The sequence below is a fragment of the Callionymus lyra genome, chromosome 9, assembly GCF_982586985.1.
Source record: "Callionymus lyra chromosome 9, fCalLyr1.hap1.1, whole genome shotgun sequence".
NCBI classification, from domain to species: domain Eukaryota; kingdom Metazoa; phylum Chordata; class Actinopteri; order Syngnathiformes; family Callionymidae; genus Callionymus; species Callionymus lyra.
This window is the reverse complement of record NC_141826.1, coordinates 16,289,456-16,313,002: the sequence shown is the minus strand read 5'-3', so window position 1 is coordinate 16,313,002 and position 23,547 is coordinate 16,289,456. Positions and strand designations below refer to the sequence as shown.

Below are 23,547 nucleotides of genomic sequence, written 5' to 3'. Positions count from 1 at the left end.
TATATATTGTTATTAAATTAATGAATTGAAAAAATTATCCAATTCTTAAAAACACATCTGAAAGTAGAATAAAAAAAAAAATTTTTACATTCAAAATGTTCAACCATTTAACAAATATTTGGATTGTACTACTTTCATACTCTGGATAATGTAAGTAAGTGCTTTTAAAATAGAAAACACGAAAGGAAAACATACATCACACATCAACAAGAATGTAATTCATAAATCTAAAATGACCACAATAAATAAAACACAAGTACCTCGTGTGGAAGAGGTCACAGGTCAATCGTCTTTACTCGACATCACACGTTCAGTTGTTGTTGATAGATGATCAATAAAATATATGGAGGCAGTTTCTCCTCAATCCTTCATGTGGACCATCAGAGCAGAAGATGAGAAGATGAGAGTAAACCTGTCATCTCAACATCTACAAAAACATTTTTATATCATGTCACAAAATAAATGATAAATTAATCGAACTTGACTTTAACTGGTTCTGGTCTTGAACGTCATGATTCCAGATTTTCTATTGACTTGATCTTCTCTCTCTCTCTCCTCCACATATGGGCTGGTCCTCCTCGCGGTGATGTCACCACTCCTGCCTGGACTTTCCTCCTCACCCACCAGCCTTGTTTAGTCTCCAAGACGATGCCGAGCTTTACGCGCGTGGATTTCCCACCCGTGGACTCCTGGAACTTCCCCCCAAGTTTCCTCCTCCTCCTCCTGTGGACGGTCCGGCGCCGCGTCTGACCCGCTCCTCCTGGTCCCGTCCGGGATGGACGTGGTGGTCCTGAACCAGTCGTGTCGCGAGGAGAACCGCAGTACCGGCGGGCGCGCGTACGACGATGACGACCCCCCGCCGCATACGCGCGCCGCCGCCGCGCTCATCATCCTGGTGGTCTCCATCATGGTCTCCGTGACCATCGTGGGCAACGTCCTGGTCGTCGTGGCGGTGCTGACCAGTCGCGCCCTCCGCGCGCCCCAGAACCTCTTCCTGGTCTCCCTGGCGTCCGCGGACATCCTGGTGGCCACCCTGGTCATCCCCTTCTCGCTGGTCAACGAGGTCATGGGCTACTGGTACTTCGGGACCACCTGGTGCGCCTTCTACCTGGCGCTGGACGTCCTCTTCTGCACCTCGTCCATCGTCCACCTGTGCGCCATCAGCCTGGACCGCTACTGGTCCGTGACCAAAGCCGTGAGCTACAACCTGAAGCGGACCCCGAGGCGGATCAAGACCATGATCGCGGTGGTCTGGGGGATCTCGGCGGTCATCTCGTTCCCGCCTCTCCTCATGACCAAGCACGATGACGCGCGCGAGTGTCTCCTGAACGACGAGACCTGGTACATCCTGTCCTCCTGCCTGGTCTCTTTCTTCGCCCCGGGTCTCATCATGATCCTGGTCTACTGCAAGATCTACAAGGTGGCCAAGCAGAGATCCTCCACGGTGTTCGTGGCCAAGAACGGCCTGGAGCGCCAGCCGTCCCAGTCCGAGACCTGCTTCGTGAGGAAGGACCGGATGGAGACCGAGAGTCCCAGCAGCTCGGGGAGTCCGCCCCGGGGTCCCGGGGAGGACGAAGGGGAGCTGGACGACATCGACCTGGAGGAGAGCTGCTGCGACACCAAGCAAACCCGCAACCATCGCTTCCACAAGCGGCGGAAAGTGGAAGGTTCGGACCCGGGCCCCGGGCCCCAGAACTGCCGGCTCTCCTGGGCGTCCGCGCGGGGGGCCCCGCGGGAGCCCAGGCACCCCGCCGCCGCCGCCGCCGCCGCCGCGGGGACCCACCTGGCCAACAAGACCAAAGTGGCGCAGATGCGGGAGAAGCGCTTCACGTTCGTGCTGGCGGTGGTGATGGGGGTCTTCGTGCTCTGCTGGTTCCCCTTCTTCTTCACCTACAGCCTGCACGCGGTGTGCCGCCACCGCTGCGTCATCCCGGCCTCGCTCTTCAACCTCTTCTTCTGGATCGGCTACTGCAACAGCTCGGTCAACCCCATCATCTACACCATCTTCAACAGGGACTTCAGGAGGGCCTTCAAGAAGATCCTCTTCAGGACTTCCAAGCGCACATGAGACGCTCGAGCAGATCATTGACTCATCATGTGCGTGTGATGTTGTCTTTCAATGTCAGTGAATAAAAGAATCTTAAGATCTTAACAGTGTTTTATAAAAAATACTGGATTGATTTTGGACCAATGTTGTGCTCATGATTACCATCTGGATCCATAAATCTTTTAAGGGATTTGTCGCTCCTTGTAACAAAAAAAAATTGATCTTGGATTTTGATTTTCTTCAATTTTCTGTCACTGCTTTACGTCTTTAAGAGTATCATTGAAAACACAAACAAAATATCATAGGAAAATATCACTTAAATATCCAAAAATGATGAGTTGATCTGTAAATTAACAGTGTTATATAAAATACTGTATTGATTTTTCTTTTTGTTTCAAAACATATTTTTGTTTCAATTTTCGCTATCAAATAACATTAATTTTATAGTTATTGTAGTTATTCGTAGTTAAAGCGCTATATAAATACAAATTACTTACTTATAATGAATCTTGTTCAAGATAAAAATAATTCAATTGTTTATTTTCACAGCGTTCATTTTTTTGTTGCAACTAAACCTTCGGCCACTAGATGGCAGCCGTCATTACGTCCTCCGCAGCTAAAGAAACAATAGGACCTGTGTGATGACTGAGGACGAGAGGATACAGTGACTCCAGCAGGTTTTAAAGCTGATGTTTGGACATATTTTGGTTTCAATACAAATGAAAGTAGTTACGACTTCGTCAAGAGTCATGTGGTCTTTAAATTCTGCAACACCAGAGTCAAATACTCGACAATACTACACATATATCCTAGTTACTACAGTATCATAATGTATCGTTGCCACTGTATCGTGATACGTATCGTAGCGACACTTCACTCGCTACAACGACCAATCTTCTCGTCTCGTATTTTTGTTTCAATTTTTGCTATCATTGATAGCATAATAACATTTTAATTTTATAGTTATTATAGTTATTCGTAGTTGTTAAAGCGCTTTATAAATACAAATTACTTACTTACTTACTTACTTATAATGAATCTAAGATAAAATAATTCAATTGTTTATTTTCACAGCGTTCATTTTTGTGTTGCAACTAAACCTCCGGCCACTAGATGGCAGCCATCATCACAAACTCTTCTTATTTAATGACGGCACTGCTGTTGTTGAGGGGGGAGGCCCCGGGGCTGACCCAGACTACCTGGTAAGATTTTTATCCCTCAGTTTTGGCTACTGAAAAAAAAAAGGTTATCAAAGTATGAAAAGTGGATTAAAGCTTAAATTATTCTAGGTCAGAATTTGGCGTATAGACCACTAGAGCGCCCTCTGCTGGAGTGGCGCCACCAGTCGATAAATATATACATTTTAAGTGCTTTTCCAGACCAAGGTCACAAAGTGCTCAAACAATCAAAACAATACTCAATAAAATATATACTTTAAAGTTCAAGATAATACTGAAACAAACACAGGAGTTCCAGAAAATCAAGGAAAAGCCTGAACAAATAAAAGTGTCTTAAGATGTTTAATGATCATTTGCTTCCAACTGGCGTTTTTTGACTAATAAAATGACTCAATAAACAATGTAATAAAATATTTTTTTTAAACATTAAACTATAATTTGCTTTGTAAATTAACTCTTTAGTGATATTAAAGTTCTGACACATTTAAAATATCTTTCACTTTTCCTATAGTTTCCAAAATAATGGATCCTTGATTTCTCTCTTCTTCACCTCAATAAAATATAATTCTACGTATTATTCTGTTTTATTACGAATTAAATATTTTAATGTCTTTCTCTTTTAAATTCTAGTTTAACATATTAAAATATTGTTAAATTTATTTACCATAAAAATAGTCAAATGTGTCTTTGTTATAGTATTGGAAATTAAAATAATTATATTTTCTATTGAATATCAAGTTTAATGCATTTGTTTATTTGTTATATATATATATATATATATATACACTATTTATAAAATTTATTTTCCCACTCATTTGATGCCTGATGATTAACAGATTCATTCTTGTGTCGGTTAAACCGCAGCAACAGATAATCCCTCGTTCAGTAATAATCACGGAATGGATGGATGACCTGGAGAGAAAAACATGAGATGAAGTAACAAACATTTATGTTGATTAAATTATAATCAGTTTTTATTTTAAGGGAATTGTGTTCAACGTTAAGAACCGGCGAGATAAAGGAATCCATTGAAATAATCATTTAATCATTAAATAAAAATGTAAAAAATATGATCTAAATTCAAACATTAATATATTATCAATATTATTATTATTATTACACAGTATAATTGACAGATGGCTACTTAAAAACAAAAGGAATCAATTGTAAAATTTCGGATTTATTTCATTTATTAAATGATTATAGTTGTTGTTTTGTATTTTACTTTGTGTGTTTTATAATCCTTTTATACATTTAAATAGTTCATATGATGTCTAACATAAGTAACGGACCCAATTTTTTTTTTTTTTCTATATCGTCTATTTTAGTCAAAGATGATAATAATAATAATAATACATTTCTTGGAGCCAATTCTCTTGAAACTGAAAGTCACTGATCATATAAATATAAAACTTTAAAGCACAATTAAGCAAATTAAAATCATTTAAATACATGAAACATAAAAAGCAGCAAAAGTGGATAAAATGGCAAAATATGTGAACATTAAATTGGGTGCGATAGGCAGTTTTGAACAGTAGTTGAGATTTAAACTGGATACATTTTTTAGTTTCATTCAGTCATTCAGTGGAGGCCTTATGTAACTCCCATTCTGCACTGCAACAGCCTCAATAAACAGTTACAGGTTCAAATCAAATATCAAATGATCAATAAAACTTTTTTACCAAACCCCACGTTAAAAAAATAAATAGTAGACCCAGCACTGACACAACAAGTCCCATAATGCACTGCAACAGTTACATCTTCAGTACAAGCGCTCAAGTTTGATATTAATTCTGAACCACAAAATATCAAACAACCATTTTCAGTCTGAACTGATGCTGCAGGAGGTGAAGAGCGTGTTTGTGTGTGTGTGTGTGTGTGTGGCTTTCAAAGACACTAAAGCGTCTTTACAATAGAAGCAACAGAGGCAGAGAAAGAGAGCGAGAGAGCAACAACCTCAGATGTTGCAGCAGTGGAGACGCTTTACTGCAGTGGGAATGTTCTGGACACATCAGAGTCTGAGCACGAGGTGAGAAAAGGCTCCAGAGAAGTTATTTTTGATGGAGGAAGTATAAAGGTGTTGTTGACTGAGAGTCCAGTGAACTCGCTGCTGGAAATACAATCTGCTGAGCGACAGCTTGAGGGAAACTTGACAAACTAACACCGAACATATTCCAGCGACGACTGAACCTTTGACACGAGTTTATGTCAGACTGAGAACATTTTTTAGACAAAAAGCTGTTTAAAATAATAATAAATACAATTGGAATATGTCTGCCAACATTAAAATATTTAATTAAAATTATATAATTATATAATATATTGATATCATTTTATATAATTATAATGTAAAAAATATAAATTATATAAAAAAAAGAGACAAGCTGTTTAAAAAAATAATAAATAAAATTGGAATATGACTGCCAACATTAATTATTAAATTAAAATTACAAAATTATATAATTCTAAAATATTTTAATAAAGTTTAATATAATTATAATATAAAAAATATAAATTATATAAAGAAGAGACAAGCTGTTTAAAATAATAATAAATACAATTGGAATATTAATTGCCAACATTAAATATTAAATCAAAATTACACAATTATACAATTCTAAAATATTTAAATAAAGTTTAATGTAATTATAATGTAAAAAAATAGAATTCCATAAAAAAAATGAGACAACGGTTAAAAAATAATAAAAAATATTGGAATACGACTACCAACATTAAATATTAAATTCAAATGATATCTTTCTAAAATATTTTATTAAAGTTTAATATAATTATAATCAACAAAATAGAATTCCATAAAAAAAATGAGACAAGCGGTTAAAAAATAAATATTAGAATATAACTGCCAACATTAAATATTAAATTGCACAATTACTTAATTCTAAAATATTTTGATATAATTTTATATAATTATAATGGAAACAATTGAATTATTTTATTTGAAAAATATTTGTAAAGGGCGACAAAAACTGTAGCAAAGCCAAAAGAGACATCTTGGAACAAGTTGAATGTATTTTTGGCATCAATTTATTTTGAAATAAACCAAATTATGTCAACACTAAAATTTTAATTACACAAGAAAAAATCTCTGAAATAAAAATGCACGTCATGTGATGTTACAGCAGCAAAAGCATAAAAGTTCTCTGAGCAACAACAACAAGAATTAGTAGAAAAACATAAAAGATTATTTTAGCAAAATAATTAAATGAAATGTGTTTTTTTATTTATATTATTCTGGTGACTTATTATATAGTTTTCTTTTTCCGCAGCATTTAAAAAAATACAACAATATATACTGTATATAATAGATGAGAGGCTAAAAAACTGAAGCCTCCACCTTATAACAATAATAATATTAAAGTTTAATCAAGATAAAATAAAAAATAATAATATACAAATAATGGTAAACGTACAGCAATCATGGAGCCAAAAAAAAGAAATAATTATCTCATGAGAAATAAGTAAATCATGGGAATAAAAAGAAAAAATAGAAGGCATGGCATCTCAAACTCACTTGCACAACACACACAATTGTCTTGAGTAGGAACAGGAGCTTCTCCTGCACCACAGAGAGTGACGAACCTTGATGTCGACGTGGCTCCAGAAGTTCATTCAGAACTTAATATGTTCCTTCACTTCCTGGGAGTTCGATTGAAGTCGGCTAATCCGTCTGCGAGTTATTTTGCTGACACACCAGTGATCACACGACAAAAGCAGGAATCTGGGTCAGCGGACGCCAGTTCTGGTCCTCTTGAAGTTTCTGCGATATCAGCGTCATGTTTCTGGTGAGATAGAGCGAACGGCAGAACGTGTGAATTTGTCGGGAGGATGTTGTGCAGTTATTTAAAAAATGTTGCTCCTCAGAGCGACCATGGACTTTGGGTCAGAGCTAAAAACCACACGATGATGGATTCAAGCGGCCAGGATTTGTTTTCCTTTAGGGATCGGCTGTTATCTCTGCGAGATAAGATGGAACTGGGAGAAGCAAAAATAAGGAACATTCTAAACAAGGAACCACATTTGCAGCAACAACAACAAAAACGACAGAATTAGAATTTGATGAATATCAAAGAATCTTACCTTGATTTTCTGGTACTTTAGGGTCTCCTGGGAATTCCAGCTGCATTTGCACTAGAAGTAAAATCTACTGAAATAATTTAATTACAATTGTCTCTGCATTTCTAATCATGATTTGTAACATTTATTTTTAAAGTTTTAATAATACAAATGATTTAGGTTTTGGGGACATTGTATGGAATCAGTGCATTTCTATATTGAAATATGGTTTTCTCTGAATAATTCAATTAAATAATTTGAATATTTACTATATAAATGATTATTTTTACACACGTGTATGTTTCTCTGTTTGTTCCTGGACTTCAGAGTTCCCGGAGTAAACCTAAGCAACTCAGAGGGGTCACCAGTTGCCTTCTCCCAAACCAGGAAGCGAACCAGCAACCTTCTTGCTCAGCCCTGTGCGCCCCTATAGTGTCACCTTGTATATTGAATTTAAAATTCAATGATTTCAAAAATATTGAATTTAGGGGAAAAAAATGTAATCAAGAAATAAGAATATCAAACACTACATGTAAAAAAAAATCTATTATTTTTTAAATATATACATTTCTAAATGCAATATACATTCAACCTCATTAATATACAAATGATTGAATTCAAAAATTGTTGAAATATAATTAAATGTTTGAATTGAAGTTGAACTATGTCATATTCTGATGTCACTGATATACTTCCATGACATTGTTATTATTATATATTTTTTAAACTTGCTATCTTCATTATATACAAAAAATTGACATACAAGAAACTAAAACAATTAAATATGAAAGAAATACACAATATCTGATATAACCAGACACATTAAGTTTACAAGCTAAGCATAATGAAATGACATAATAAATTATGATACTTTCTTTTATTTAAATCAATAATACAATTCTAAGTACATAAACATTTACCAAATATTTAAAAAAAAGTAAAAATTGTGAAAAAGGAAAAAATATATATTATCATCACAATCTTAATTGTGAACTGAAATATTGACATTTCAATAGTAAGTAAAAGTTTAAATACACTACTGTAAAATAAAAAAATAAAAACTTTTATTGCATATAGGCGTTTATGTAAGACAACAAAACATAATAATTTAACACAATTTAAAAGTTAAATATCCTGAAAATATATATATTACTTTATATTTAAAAAATATATTTGGGATTTTGTCAAAATATAACATTATCTTTATATGAATAGTACAATTCTAAATATATACATGTAAACCAAGAAGGAATAAAATAGTATCAATAAAACTGAAATTTCAATTGATATATAAGATATAATGTATAACGAACAACAAAAATGATAAATAAAACACAATAAAACAAAAGATTTCGATCTGTACTTGTGCTAGTGAGAGAAACTACTCTCGTCACCGTCAACATTAAGTTTCAAAATCATCTTTGCTTTTCTTGCACGAGCGAAACTTTATTTTCAAGTATATATAAAGTTTGAACAAGATGCCCAGAAAGTTTCCTGGGAAAGTGTAGCGGCGAGAGGAAGTTGACCTGCTCCACATCGTTATTGTCTGAACAGGGGTGCTGTGGATAAATAAACTATTTATATCCTCGCAGGAATGTCTTCAAAGAACTCCTGCTGCTCCGTGGAGCCGCGCCAAAGAAAACCTCCTTGAAGGATGTCGTGGAGCCCATCGGACCCTCAACGCCGATAATAACCATGAAGTCGATTCTTTGACTCACATCATCATGTTTCTTACATGAACCATTACTTAAGATATTGTTCAAAAGTGGGTCAAGAACCAGTTAGTGTTACAACGTCTCGATCAGGGGGTCAAACTTACGAGCTGCAGGCCGTTTGAGGCCAAAATTTGATGTTGAGATTTGAGGGGCCGAGGAAGAAGCTCCATCTTTGTACAAAGTTAGCAAGTTATTTAATAAAGATGGCAAATGTTATCCTTTATACAGCTTTGATTATATAGTTCAGTTAAACAGTTTTTATACCTTGTGTTGTCTCTGGGTCAAGGTGACCCAAAGGCATCAAAACAAATGTGTGTGTAGTATCCCTTGTGTTGTCTCTGGGTCAAGGTGACCCAAAGGCATCAAAACAGATGTGTGTGGGTAGTATCCCTTGTGTTGTCTCTGGGTCAAGGTGACCCAAAGACATGAAAACAGATGTGTGTGGGTAGTATCCCTTGTGTTGTCTCTGGGTCAAGGTGACCCAAAGACATGAAAACAGATGTGTGTGGGTAGTATCCCTTGTGTTGTCTCTGGGTCAAGGTGACCCAAAGTCCCGAGAACAAATGTGTTTGTAGTATCCCTTGTGTTGTCTCTGGGTCAAGGTGACCCAAAGGCCCAAAAACAAATGGGTTTGTAGCATCCCTTGTGTTGTCTCTGGGTCAAGGTGACCCAAAGGATTGAAAACAAATGTGTCTGTAGTATCCCTTGTTTTGACTCTGGGTCAAGGTGACCCAAAGACATGAAAACAGATGTGCGTGTGTAGTATCCCATGTGTTGTCTCTGTGTCAAGGTGACCCAAGTCCCAAGACCAAATGTGTTTGAAGCATCCCTTGTGTTGTCTCTGGGTCAAGGTGACCCAAAGGCTTGAAAACAAATGTTTCTGTAGTATCCCTTGTGTTGTCTCTGGGTCAAGGTGACCCAAAGGCAATAAAACAAATGTGTGTGTAGTATCCCTTGTGTTGACTCTGGGTCAAGGTCCCCCAAATGATTGAAAACAAATGTGACTGTAGTATCCCTTGTGTTGTCTTTGGGTCAAGGTGACCCAAAGGCATTAAAACAAATGTGTGTGTAGTATCCCTTGTTTTGACTCTGGGTCAAGGTGACCCAAAGACATGAAAACAGATGTGTGTGTGTGTAGTATCCCATGTGTTGTCTCTGTGTCAAGGTGACCCAAGTCCCGAGACCAAATGTGTTTGAAGCATCCCTTGTGTTGTCTCTGGGTCAAGGTGACCCAAAGACATGAAAACAGATGTGTGTGTGTAGTATCCCATGTGTTATCTCTGTGTCAAGGTGACCCAAAGGCTTGAAAACAAATGTTTCTGTAGTATCCCTTGTGTTGTCTCTGGGTCAAGGTGACCCAAAGGCAATAAAACAAATGTGTGTGTAGTATCCCTTGTGTTGACTCTGGGTCAAGGTGACCCAAAGGATTGAAAACAAATGTGACTGTAGTATCCCTTGTGTTGTCTCTGGGTCAAGGTGACCCAAAGGCATTAAAACAAATGTGTGTGTAGTATCCCTTGTTTTGACTCTGGGTCAAGGTGACCCAAAGACATGAAAACAGATGTGTGTGTGTGTAGTATTCCATGTGTTGTCTCTGTGTCAAGGTGACCCAAGTCCCGAGACCAAATGTGTTTGAAGCATCCCTTGTGTTGTCTCTGGGTGAAGGTGACCCAAAGGCCTGAAAACAAATGAGTTTTTGGTATCCCTTGTGTTGTCGCTGGATTAGGGGGTTTGACCAAACAAACAAAAGGTTGGGTTTTTATATTCATTTTCGCCTCTAGCATCAGCAAACTAACTGATATTGGCCGGGTGTTCCATATTCGATCGTTCTTAAGGATGTAAGAAGGCTCTAAAGAAGGGTTCAGCTAAGTATCAGCACCAAGTGTTTCCCAGGTGTGTTCTTAACTTCCTTAAGCGAGGGGTCAGCTTCATTTTACAATCCCTTCTTTGTGAAAAATCTTCTTAAGCTACAAGTCTTGGAAACACAACGTTCCTAAGAGCACTTAAGCATAGCATTTGAGAGCTTCTTAACTAATTTGGGAAACCTGGCCATTTTCTTTTATAACCGCTAAATCGAACAATGTCTGATTTATTCACTTGTGGAGCAAAATTTAATTCTGATCCGTCGTGAAAAAATCTGGATTAGCGACGACTTGGGTCACATCTTGGCTGAAGTTTCAGAATGATTAACCCTTAGGTCACCTTGACCCGGAGGCTATAAAAATGTTAAAAAGGGGATCCTTTCTACACCAGCATCATTTGATATCATCATCAAGATCTATGTAACATATTATTTTATTATGGTTTTTCTGAATTGTTTTGGTTTTTGTTACCATTTTTAATATGTTCACTGTGTGATTAAATGTACCGCTTGTATGTTTAATATTTATTTGGTGAACTGATGTGACGGCTTACATTTAAAGGGAGGAATTAAGGTATATTTTATCATGATTTTTAACCTACACCAACAACATACTGATGCCTTTATTCGATCCAAAAAAGAAGTCGAGGTAAGAAGGTTCCAGCAGTGGATACGTGAATACAGATTGAGTTTTGTTATTTCCGGCAGTGCTGGAAGACAGAGTGGAGTCAGATTAGCATTTCTGGCTGCTACAGTTCACCGTTTATCAACTGCTAATTGAGTTTTATTTTTTCTATTTTTCCAAAGTCCCTGAGTCGAGTCTCGCCCGTTTGGACTCCAAGTCAGCAAACAATGTGTTTACACTGGACTGTAAACAGAGGAGGAGGAAGTTCAAGATGTGAATTCCGCCTGTTGGATAATGAGAGAAGCAGGACGAGCCAAGTATTTTCTCGGTGCCTTTGGAAAGAGGCTTTAATTTTCGATCCGTGCAGACTTGAAAGAATTAGGGGCCGGGTCAAAAGAAATCCTGTTCCGGGCCTGTTTAGCAGTCAGGTGACGGACAGGTGCTTCTAGACGTTGCACTGCCACGAAACGAGCGGTTTGTCCTCGGATTGTTTGGCATCTGCAGGTAATTGCTTTTTCAATTGTCTCGCATCAGGATCGGGGGTTTAAACTTCATGATGGAGGTTTTGGGTCGAGTGAGTGACTCGTCTGCCAAGCCTCCTAATACTCTGACAGTCCCAGTCGTTCCACCCAATCAGACCGGTGCGCTGGAAAGTTTCAAAGTGATTCATGGTCGGTGATCTTGACACAAATTCGTTCCTTTTATCTCACAAACTATTGGAGGATTGTTGTTTTTTTAAAGATTGTCTAAGATCATAAACATCTTAAGAGGCTTACAAATGTCACAAATTCAATTCTTAAAGGAAGCATTGAACAGATGGATACAGGTGAGTTAAGCTGAACTAACCAATACTAGCTCATCTCACACTTCTCTGCACACATAAGAAAAACACACAAAATACAATATTAAATGGCATTAGAAAGTACAGTATTTCTGAACCTATGGATCACACTTAATATCCTTAAATTATCTCAAATATTAACAGTGTCACAATACTGTATTGATTTGACAGCACCCTATCAATTTTTTCTACGGCTTTCAAATTACATTTTTTATTCATGTTTATTTATATTATTTTTCTATAGTACTTTTATTTTTTACAGTTCAATAAAGGGTGTTTAAATACATTATTATTTATAATTAACATGCAGATATTCAAGGATTTATCTTCATTTTTCTATCCAACGCAGCTTATGGAACAACTGAATCCGGCGATATCCTGCCGATGACTGAGGATGAGAGGATATACTCGACACCGGCAGCTTTTAAAGATGATGTTTGGACATATTTTGGTTTCAAAACAGATTGACTTAATCAAGAGTCATGTGGTCTGTAAATTCTGCAACACCAGAGTCAAGTACTTGGACAATACTACAAAGATATCCATGTTCAAACAGTATTGCAATATATTGTATAGTTGACCTGTATCGTAACAAGCATCGTATCACTAGATTCTTGCTAATACGCAGCCCTGATGAAAAAAATATAACTGTTTATTGATACTGTGTTATAATCTAAAAGATACGTTAATAACAAGCTCACGAATGGAGTGTCATCTTTGACAGAGCTCAAGCTGCGAATCTCTCTTGATGGAGAAATCCTTCAAAAGATTAGGGGATCCTGATGGTCATTTAACCCTCAGTTTCCTTGTTATTTTTTTAATCAACGTTTCCTGAAACTTTAAAATGAAATCTTTCACCAGATACCAGACGGTGATGAAGTAGCTTTAGCTTGAGATAAAAAGGAGACGTCAAAATAGACTAAAAGACTAAAGTGACCCGTAGAACAAGATTGTCAAAGTCTTCTGTTGAGGGAAGATGTGCTGGAAGTGTAGGCAGATGTGTGATTGTGAAAAACTGAGAGAACACTTGTTAAGAAACATGTTAGGCGAGAAATTATTCGACATAAAGATGGATGGGGCGTAAGTAATAAAAATCACCCGAGGGTGTCATTAATTATTTCTCTGGTGTGACCATATTAGTATGCAGGTTTATTTACACTTGGTAGTCGTAACTGAACGGTGCATTTACATATTCCTTGTTTTAAGTTGACGGAAAATAACAATAATATAATGATTATAGTGTATGCGTGCTTTTAGAATACACGATATACAAGTCCTGTTAGCTGAATGTTGTTGGTCCTGGACATGAACCGTCCGCCCGAGGGAAGTATTTCAGGTCCGTCCAGGTCCTCGTGGATTACAGATGGTAGGCGGCAGCAGATCGCCTTTTCGGTTCACAGGTTGTTTTCTGAAGGAAAAGGGATTGAAGCCAAGTCAGAAATAAATAAAGCTGTTTTTAGTGTAAAAAATCCAAATGTGGCACAAACATACAAAGAAGAGAACATCTGGGATGTCAAGATTTGACCACTTAGTAGCGCCTGAGGTGGCATCACCCACCTTCAGTGCCATACTTTACTTCAGGTCAGATTCTTGCCACTGCCACACTCTGCTGAGGATTGATATACATATGCTTCTCCATCATGGGCTGATTCTGTTTCCAGACTGTGGTCTAGTACATTCTAGGAACTCTGCCTCCACCGAACAGCCAGCCTGACTCTTCTTCCTGGCATCCCACCGTGTTTTTCTCTCCTCATCTTTTTTTATCCTGGCGTTTCTCATTATGCACTGGCTGACAGAATTTGTCACCCTCTCTCGGAACTCCTCACTCTCCACCCACCTGTGCACCATCTACTAGTACTAGATACTGTGTCCCAGAGGCCTTTGGTCCTGCATCCAGATCCCGGGGGGAAAAGATTTAAAAACACTTGTCCCAGTTTGCAGACATACCCTTTTAAAAAACAATAATGTTAAAGTCTACAGGCTTATGCTCATGAAGACAAACAATTTGTGGTTATTTTTACCTTATAATTAACGATTTTTGCAACTGTTTAAAAGCCATTAAAACATGAAAAACCTTTTCTCAAACAGGAACTTAAATTAAATTGAAATACAAACTACCCTCGGGATGCAGGCCACCCCCAGATCTCCAATGCAGTTAAATTGGTTCAGTCTTTACGGTGCACTTTTGAAAAATGACATGTGATCATTTCAGATAACATGTCCATGTAGACAAGACATTTAATGTATATCTGTGAATCGCATTGTTGTAGAGGAGATTCGGTGAAACCAATTTCCGGGTCAGAGTATAGGCGTTTTGTTTATGACCAAGACCCTTTTAACAAAGTCTTTTGTCGTGACTTTTGGTACTTAAACAAATGCATCATAGTATAATTTTATCAGGGGCCACATGTACCCTCACTGTATTTATCCATCCGTCATGAAGTTACAGTTTAACTACAGGAATGATCATGTATTACCGTTTCTGATGACATTGATTATTTAACTAATTTAAGTCATTAAAGATATTTTCACCTTTCTTTCTTTTTGTCATTTATTGTGGGAAAGTGTTTCAAAATAAAGTGTATTGTATCATATTTTTCTATTAGTGTATTTTAAATCGAATATTACACGATTAAACAACAGATTTTGCTTATTTTTATTTTATGATGTCATGACTTTACTTCACTTCATCTTTTCAATAGATTGTTTTATGTTGCTTTTCTAACAAAACATAGGGAAAAAAAACAACTTTTTTTTTAATAAGGATCTTTTAATAAAATTGCATCTTGAGCTTATTGTCCTTTTATTCTCTTTGAAGTTTCCCCATTATGTCGAAGCTCCTTTTATTCGTCCATTCTCCTTCGTCCTGATATAAAATGATGAAATGAGCTCCCTGATGACATCCAGACCGCAATCTGAAAACATGGCGTGCCATCATCTCGGAGCTTATAGCCCCGGCTCACTAGACATCAACACTCTGGGATCTTGGTGTTCTGCGTCTGCACTCCCACAGTTGAATGCACCGATAGTGAATTCGCTTTGGATGAAAGCATCGGCTGAATGAGATCATTTAAAACGCCGCTGCTCTCGTTGTCCCAGAGCACATAGGAAGTGACATTTCTTAGTCGTTCGGCAATTATCAAGAGAAGTGTCTGCTAAACTTCCATCAGAGCCACTTGGTTAGTCGGTCTTTTGTCCTTGACCTTGGCGTGTTAAGATTCGTGTTGCGCTTGGTATCATTTAATCAGGCGGTGACTCGAAGGGAAAATTAATTCCCTGAAAAATTCATTATTGAAACATATTACATTTTCAACTAATATTAATCAAGTTGAGTCCCACCTCTGTCCAAACTCCTGGTATCAGTAATTCAATGTTGAATCAACAATTATTTGCTCAAGGTCAACCAAAACTTGACGATCTTGACTAAGAATCAACATTGAATCAATGTACTCGCCTGCAGTTGATTCAGAACTCTGCAGCGAGAATTCTGACCCGCTCAAGTAGAAGAACTCACATTTCTCCGATCCTTAAAACTCTTCACTGGCTTCCAGTTTCTTTCAGGATCAACTTTAAAATTCTGGTTCTTACTTTCAGATCTATTCATGGTCAGACTCCTCCTTACATCACTGATCTGATCCAGCCTTACACCCCAGCTCGGGCTCTGAGGTCTGTGGATCAGAATCTAATGATGGTTCCACGCACACGGTTCAGAACCAGAGGAGAGAAATCTTTTCAGGCTGTTGCTCCTAAGCTTTGGAACGATCTTCCTCTCTCTTTACGCTTAAACATCTTAAGACATTTTATTTGTTCAGGCTTTTCCTTGATTTTCTGGAACTCCTGTTGTATTATCAGTTTTATCTTGACCTTTAAAGTATATACATTATTTAATATTGTTTTGATTGTTTAAGCGCTTTGTGACCCTGGTCTGGAAAAGCACTATACAAATAAAAATGACTCACTTACTTACTTTGCTATATGGTATTTCTTCACAGATGAGGTAACGATAAACAAAGGTTTGGTCTTTATGTATGTTCGAAAATGTTGGGGCGCTTTTCTAGGTACACAAACGTTTTCTGCGGCAGATATTGCAGTTTACTTTGTTTACGCCTTCGGGCAACACACCTGTGATTCTGAAATCCATGCAGCTGACTCATAATGTCTCAAACATGCGTTTGGTGAATCCCACAACAATCCCCCCCCCAAAGTGCTATTTCCAGCATGTGGGTTGAGGAAGATTATGTCGGGATGTCGGCTACAGTCTGCTGCTCCACACTTTTGTGTCCACTTCCTCTTCGCTTTCTCTGAAAGACTCATTGACACAAGCGAACACTCAAACACACCATGTTGTTTACACTCTCCATCTCCATGTTTCCAGGAGAAGCTCCATTAATGACCTCTGGCAACCATCAACACCTCCAGTGTCACATTTAAGCATCATTTGAAAAAAAACAAAACGCTACGCTCCCCTGGAAGCATGTTGTTGAAGGCCAATGGAATGAGTAACACGCTGTACACGGCTAAAGTGTCTTAAGATAATGGACAGGTAATGGACAGCGTGAAGTGCAGCACAAACAGAGGCTCGTCGCAGCTGGTTTTTTAAAAGGATTGTTTGAGCCGTGCTTTCCTTTATACACGGACATCTCTGTAAATAGAAGGTCTTTTGTACTGTATGTGCCATTTTCAGACTTGTTACATCCATTAACAGAAAAACAAACGTGAGCAATTTAGAAGGCGCCGTACAGTAATCCCTGTAAAATATTTTATTGTAACCTAACAGAATAACTGCAGCTCCAGTTAAGCTAGCAAGAATATAATTTAGTTTAGGATAGTATGCATACCATTTAGTTTAAGCTAGAAGGTGTAGCTTGGTATGGGCTAGCAAATATAGGTTTTAGAATTAGAATAGAAAATAATTCAACTTTATTGTCATTGCACATGTCACAAGTACCCGACAACGGAATGCAGTTTGCATACATCCAGGAGTGCTTTAGCAGAATATAGATATTACATGTACAGTTAGAAAGTGATACATTAGATAAAGCTATACAAACTATTATTATATATATAAAGATCCTTTAGTTTAGGACAGCAAGTATACAATTTCGTTCAAGCTAACAAGTAAACCATTTGGATAAAGCTAGCAATTACAGCTTTTAGTTTAACCCAAGAGGTTTACAATTACGTTAAAGCTAGCAAGTACAGCTTTGAGTTTAATCTTAAGTATACAATTTAAGATAGAAACTATAAAATAAATTTAATTCTAGCTAGTATGCAATTTAGTTTAAGAAAGCAACAATACAATTTAGTTCAGATTAGTATGTATACAATGTAGTTTAAGCTAGCCAGAATACCATTTAGTTTAGCAAGTATACTATTTAGTTTAAACTAGTGTATACAATTTATTTCAAGCTAGTGTATACAACGTAGTTCAAGCTAGCAAGTATAGGATTTAGTTTAAGATAGCAACTGAGTTTAAAACATCAGGTATACAATTGAGTTAAGGCCCGCAAAAATATATTTTACAATAAATAAAGCAGATATAAATGGGAGAAAGCAATATTTTATTTAAGGTTCATCAGAAGTACGACAGTAGTGTCAGCGCCTTTAACAGATTCCAGCAATTATCAGAATAATTCACAGTATACTGTCACCAACATGATTATAATGCGTATATGGGTAGTTTGTTCCATCCCACCAACAAGCAGGAGACCTCAGTATGAATATAATATAAACAACATCCCCATTCTTGTTGTTGCCTCAGGCTGCCGAGCTCCCAAAGGCCCCAAACAGCAATTTCACACTGCAGGACACGTTTTGATCATACACTATTCATGGGTATAAAACCAGTGGCATTGATGATATTCAGCGTAACAAAGCTTCTTCAGAGAGTCACCAATATATTACTTTAACATTCACCTTCGCTAAACCCGAAGAGGATTTACACTACTACTCTTGTGGACAAGCGGCCGTCATGCCAGAAAACCACAGGAGAAAACCGGCAACCGTGTCAACCCGACAAAACAACCATACCTCCATTTAATTACCAATTACTGCAGTGACTGACTTAGTGTTGTCAGTAGTTTGACATCCCGCCTTCTCACTCATCTCCCCGAGAACTTTTTCGAACGACAGCCGAAAGATTTTTCCATACTGTGACATGTCAGAGAAATGGATATAAAATTTTGTGATTTGCATATATTTTTTACGGTGAGAAAATTTTGATACACCGATATTATTATTTTTTTTTTTTTCATGACACTGTATCGATATCGATATGGTTTTAATGGGTTTCAAAATATATTTTATCATAGTCCTCTAACGGTTTATAATTACAATAAGTGTTGTACAATAACATGCAAATATTCACAGCGTTTGTTCATTTTTTTATGTTGCAAATAAACTCCTGGCCACTAGATGGCAACAGTTTATGCACTTTCCAGCTACAGGAACAACGGAATCCAGCAACATCCAGTCGACAAGATCTGAGGACAAGAGGATACAGTTGCCTCGAGCAACTTTTGAAGCCATTGTTTGAGCTTTTTTTGGTTTCAAAACAAATGAAAGCAGTTACGACTTATGTGGTCTGTAAACAACACCAGAGTCAAGTACTCGACAATACTACAAATATATCCTGGTTCATACAGTATCGCAATAGATCGTATATTTGTTTCATTTAATTGTTTTACCGTTTTGGCAATGCTGATGACCAAGATATCATTATTTATTTATTTTTAAAAGTGCATACTTTGCACATAAAAAAGACAATATTGTTGTCAGAAGCTCAGTGGACATCTGAGGTGTCAATTAATCTTAATTCAAATGTAAAGGTGAAGTCTGGGCCACACGAGAGTCTGCATGAATGAGTATGAAGGTCTGATCCTGATCCTGAGGGATCAATAAAGTTCTACCTTACCTTACCTTAGTATGAAGGTCCTGAAAACACGAAGCAAGCATGTGGCCTGAGGCTACTCTGTGATTGATTGCTTGTTTTTGACGAGTCAGCATTGGAGTCATATAAAAGTCTAGTCCATAAAAGGATATATACTGTATATGAAGGCATTTCGAAAAAAAAGGGGTAATAGTGTATAATAGTAATACTGTAATAGTGGTAAACCACCAGAAAATTTTGGATTGGTGAAAAAGGCTAAATGTATACAATTTAAATCAGTCGTGAGTAATTAATCATTTATTTAAATAAACCTTAATCAAACATGTTCCTCCCATGGTAGTCAATTTAGATACTTTCATGTCAAGTAGTGAAAAAAAAAATCTATCTTTGATTTATGAAATGCAAACGCCTGTGACACGGCTATTATGGCGAAGAGCAGCTGCTCGGACAGGAAGTGTGGGAATATGTGGGAATGCTGAGTCCGGGGTTCCTCAGACATGACCTTCATTTCAATGACCCAGAATGAGTTCAGAAAAAATAAACATCATCAGATATCCCAAATGATCATTCATCATCCTAGAAATTTGGGTCATTTAACTGTACGTTCCAATGATCACAGAGATAGTTTGTGGTTCTCTTCACTCACTCCGAGTTGGGCCTTGATTAAGTCCCTGAGTGGAAACTAAACGTCAGAGTTTTCCCTTACAAAAAAAACTTCTAGCAACACATTAGACCCTTCAGAGGACTCTGAAAACACGACAGCATCCCCACGGATCCATCTATTCCCCCCGGTGCTGCTCAGTGGGATGCTTGTCTTAAATCTGAACTCTTCTTTTTTGCTTTGGATCTGATCCCAAGTCCAGAAGATCAGATGTTACTAGTACGTGTGTGGATTGGTTGAGAAGCTCTCAAGTGCTACGATCTTCTTGGAGTGCTCTTAAGAACCCTGTGGAAGAAGGTTGCGTTTCCCAGAGTCTCTTTTAGCTCAAGAACATCTTTCACTAAGAAAGAAATCTCTTTTAGCTTAAGAACATCTTTCACTAAGAAAGAAATGTAACATGAAGTTAACAGCCTTACTTTACGACCACATGCTCAGTGATCAACATCAAGGACATTTAGAACGTGCACATTTCAAATAATACAACATGCTGAATGAAGAAAACAAAAAGTTATATTGAATTACATGTTTTTAGTTTCCCACACACATCTGTTTCCAATGAATCCCTAAAGCAGTATTAAACTAAGCTTTTTGAATTTACACATTTCAATAAATCAACATTTATGCAAATGAGACTGGAAGAAATGCCTCAACATTTGCTGCAACGCCAATGATGCATTAGAGGGCGTAGGAATTTTATAACGAACAAACACAATACAACTTAACAGTTTCCACTTCAATAAACTTGGTAAAATACAAATGGTATTGTCTTTTTTAAACTACAGGAAATACAGGGAACAGGAAATGATCAACAACCCTGTGGCTTTGAGGGAAAAATAGTTAAAAATACAACATAACCATCCGGTTCCACTATTACAATACTGTACCGATATTCAATAGAACTGTATCGATATTTAAAAAAATATACTTTTGTAATTTTGCGCTGATGTCAGACACCAGCGCGGGGGAAGATGTGAGCGGAACAACGTTGTGGAGGAGAAATCATGCTACAGGATTCAACAGCACTAACTTTATTAAACATCTAAAGACGCATCACGACAAAGACTATGAGCAGATCGAAGAAACGAGAAAGACGAAACAAAAAGGAAGACGTTAACTTTGTTGTTCTGTAGAGACGAGAGAAACTTTCAGTCGACGCATGAAAGTCAACAATAACAAACGTCAAAGGAACCTCCGCTAAATTTAAATTCCACAAACTTCAAGATGAACCGTTAAACACTTTACTAACTCACTTTCAAATTGTGTCAAATCAGATCGAAATTATTATTTACTTTTTTAAAGAAATTAAATTAAAAGTAAAATTTTATTTCAACCTTAGCTTTTAAAGCTGATGTTTGGACTCATTTTGGCTTTAAACAGAGTTTAGGGTTAAAGAATTAAACACTGAAAGATCCTGGATTGCATGTTGCTCCAGGTTGTTTGAGATGTTAATGCACTTCATTGTTTATTGTTAATGTAAGTTTACATTTTTGTTAATATTTTGAAAAGCACTTTCCTACAAGCACATCACATTGGATTAGAGAAAGTATTTGCTCATTTCTTTGCTGTAAAATCCAGAAAGAGTGTTGTATCTTAAAAAGAAACAATAAATCGTTGTTACCACAGTATCGTAATATATCGTATCGTCACACATGTATTGTGATAGGTATGGTATCGCCAGATTCTTGCCAATACACAGCCCTAGGTTCCACCAACACAAATGCAAAATTTCCTCTATTTGTATCCGTGTGTGGCATTGGTGCTGTGATTGTAAAGAGCCACAGATAGTTATAGATTGGCTCAAAAACCTGTATTTAAACCAGATGAAATCATGATACATGTTGATATAAATGTTTTAGCTTTTCCATTCACCAGGTTGGTTTCTAATATTCCATTTCTTGGGCACTAAATCAGCTAAAATGTTTTATGACTCCTTGGAAACAAACATTTCTGATGAATATAATGAGCTAAAAGTGACGTCAACACACATACCTACAATTTTTTTGGGAGGGTTGTGTCATGAAAGCCAAACACTTTTTCTTCCTTCGTGCTACTAAAACGACTGTTGAGCACGAACAACGACTAAAAAGCCTCGCATCAGGTTCACAAAGACTTTTTTAATTATTCCTCTTCTTTCAAGGACGACCTTGATAATCCCAGTCAGAACAAAGCGAGAACACACCCACCCTTACAACACAACAATAGTTACGAGTGAAACTCATCTTACTTCAATAATTAGGCCATAATGGTGTGATTTTGAAATAAATTTATTCGAGTCAAAGTCATTTTCTGCAGGAGAACGACTCACATGGATGTTGAGTGTTTGACAGGAAGATGAAATACTTTCATCTTTTTTTTTTCCAAGGGTGTTAATTTGCTGAGGAGGGGAAATGACGCAAAGAATCAAACAACAGACTTTTCGGCAGTTTTTGGATGTTGCGTCACGGTTTGACGTCTCGCCATCTGTCTGGAGGTTAGAGGTTTGATGAGTGACGGGTGAAGGTGGTTTTGGCGCTTGTTTTTAAAGCATTAAATTATTTTATTTTTATTTAATTCAGTAATTAGTATATTGAATTCTTTTTTTCCAATAATTGAATTTTTAAAACTGAAATATTTTGAAAATTATTAAATCATTTTGCACATACTGCATTAAACTTTCAACACGTAGTTGCAAATGTTTGTTTTGGCCTTGGAACAATTTCAGAAACTATTTTTGAGAGACTCTCCTACATATTTTCTAGCTATTTTCGTGAACCTTTTTCGTGTGAAGAAAAATACGAGGCACAATTTAGGAGACGACCAATAAAAATAACAAAATCAACTAAATTAAAACTACACGAAAATATTAATGTAGATTAAAAATAGGCGAGACTATGTATGAAAAGCAAATGTATGAATTAGTTTTCATGTTGGCTGAGGTGCATTCAATAAAATGGGAAAAATTCAAATTGTCTAATTCTTTGGCTGGATCAAGACAAATATATGATTGAATCTACATGATAATAACAAATAACAACAGCCATTGTGATATTTGCAAATGTTATTCTTCCGTAAAAAGTTATAACACGATTAAAATGCATTTTCAGTCATTTTCCTTCAGGCATTGTGTGCCCGCGTGAGAATTTGTTTCAGGCTGAGTGTTCAGTCTGATTAACATGAATCTGATTATCGATAAAAAAAAAGCGATTCAGAAAACATTCCTATCTGATCTTCGGCTGTGTGAAGATTGTATCTACACACTCTCAGATCTACGCGTAACATCCAGCCCACATAATCGTATATATCCACCTCAGCCTTGTTCCATATTGTCCTCGAGGATGAGGCAGGGATGCTATAGGCATATATGTGTTGGGATCTGCTGCTGGGAACCAAAATCCATATCGGATGAGCAGGTGTAGGGGGGGCGGGGGGGTTACGCTTCAGTCTGATTAGCAAGCAGATGGTGGAGAAGAGTTGGTGGTGGAGCAGAGGGAGGGAGATGGAGATGGGCTACAAAGTGAGGCAGAGGGAGGAGAGCGACCAGGCCACAGGATTTAACTTTAAATGAATCGTTACTTCAAGTTGACAGGCTGCACATATTTAACTGACATTGACATAGAGGCAAGGTCTACATCTTTCAGTCCAGTTAAAAAAAACTTCACGGTTCATAAGGGAATATT

General features: G+C 37.2%; 1 protein-coding gene across 1 annotated transcript; it reads left to right on the top strand.

The window, feature by feature from the left end:
- The first annotated feature begins 503 nt into the window (after positions 1-503).
- On the top strand, positions 504-2,152 carry adra2db (adrenergic, alpha-2D-, receptor b). Its single transcript, XM_087798715.1, has one exon. It carries the CDS (start codon positions 776-778, stop codon positions 2,066-2,068), a length of 1,293 nt encoding a protein of 430 aa, XP_087654841.1. The 5' UTR covers positions 504-775; the 3' UTR covers positions 2,069-2,152.
- Positions 2,153-23,547: the final 21,395 nt, after the last annotated feature.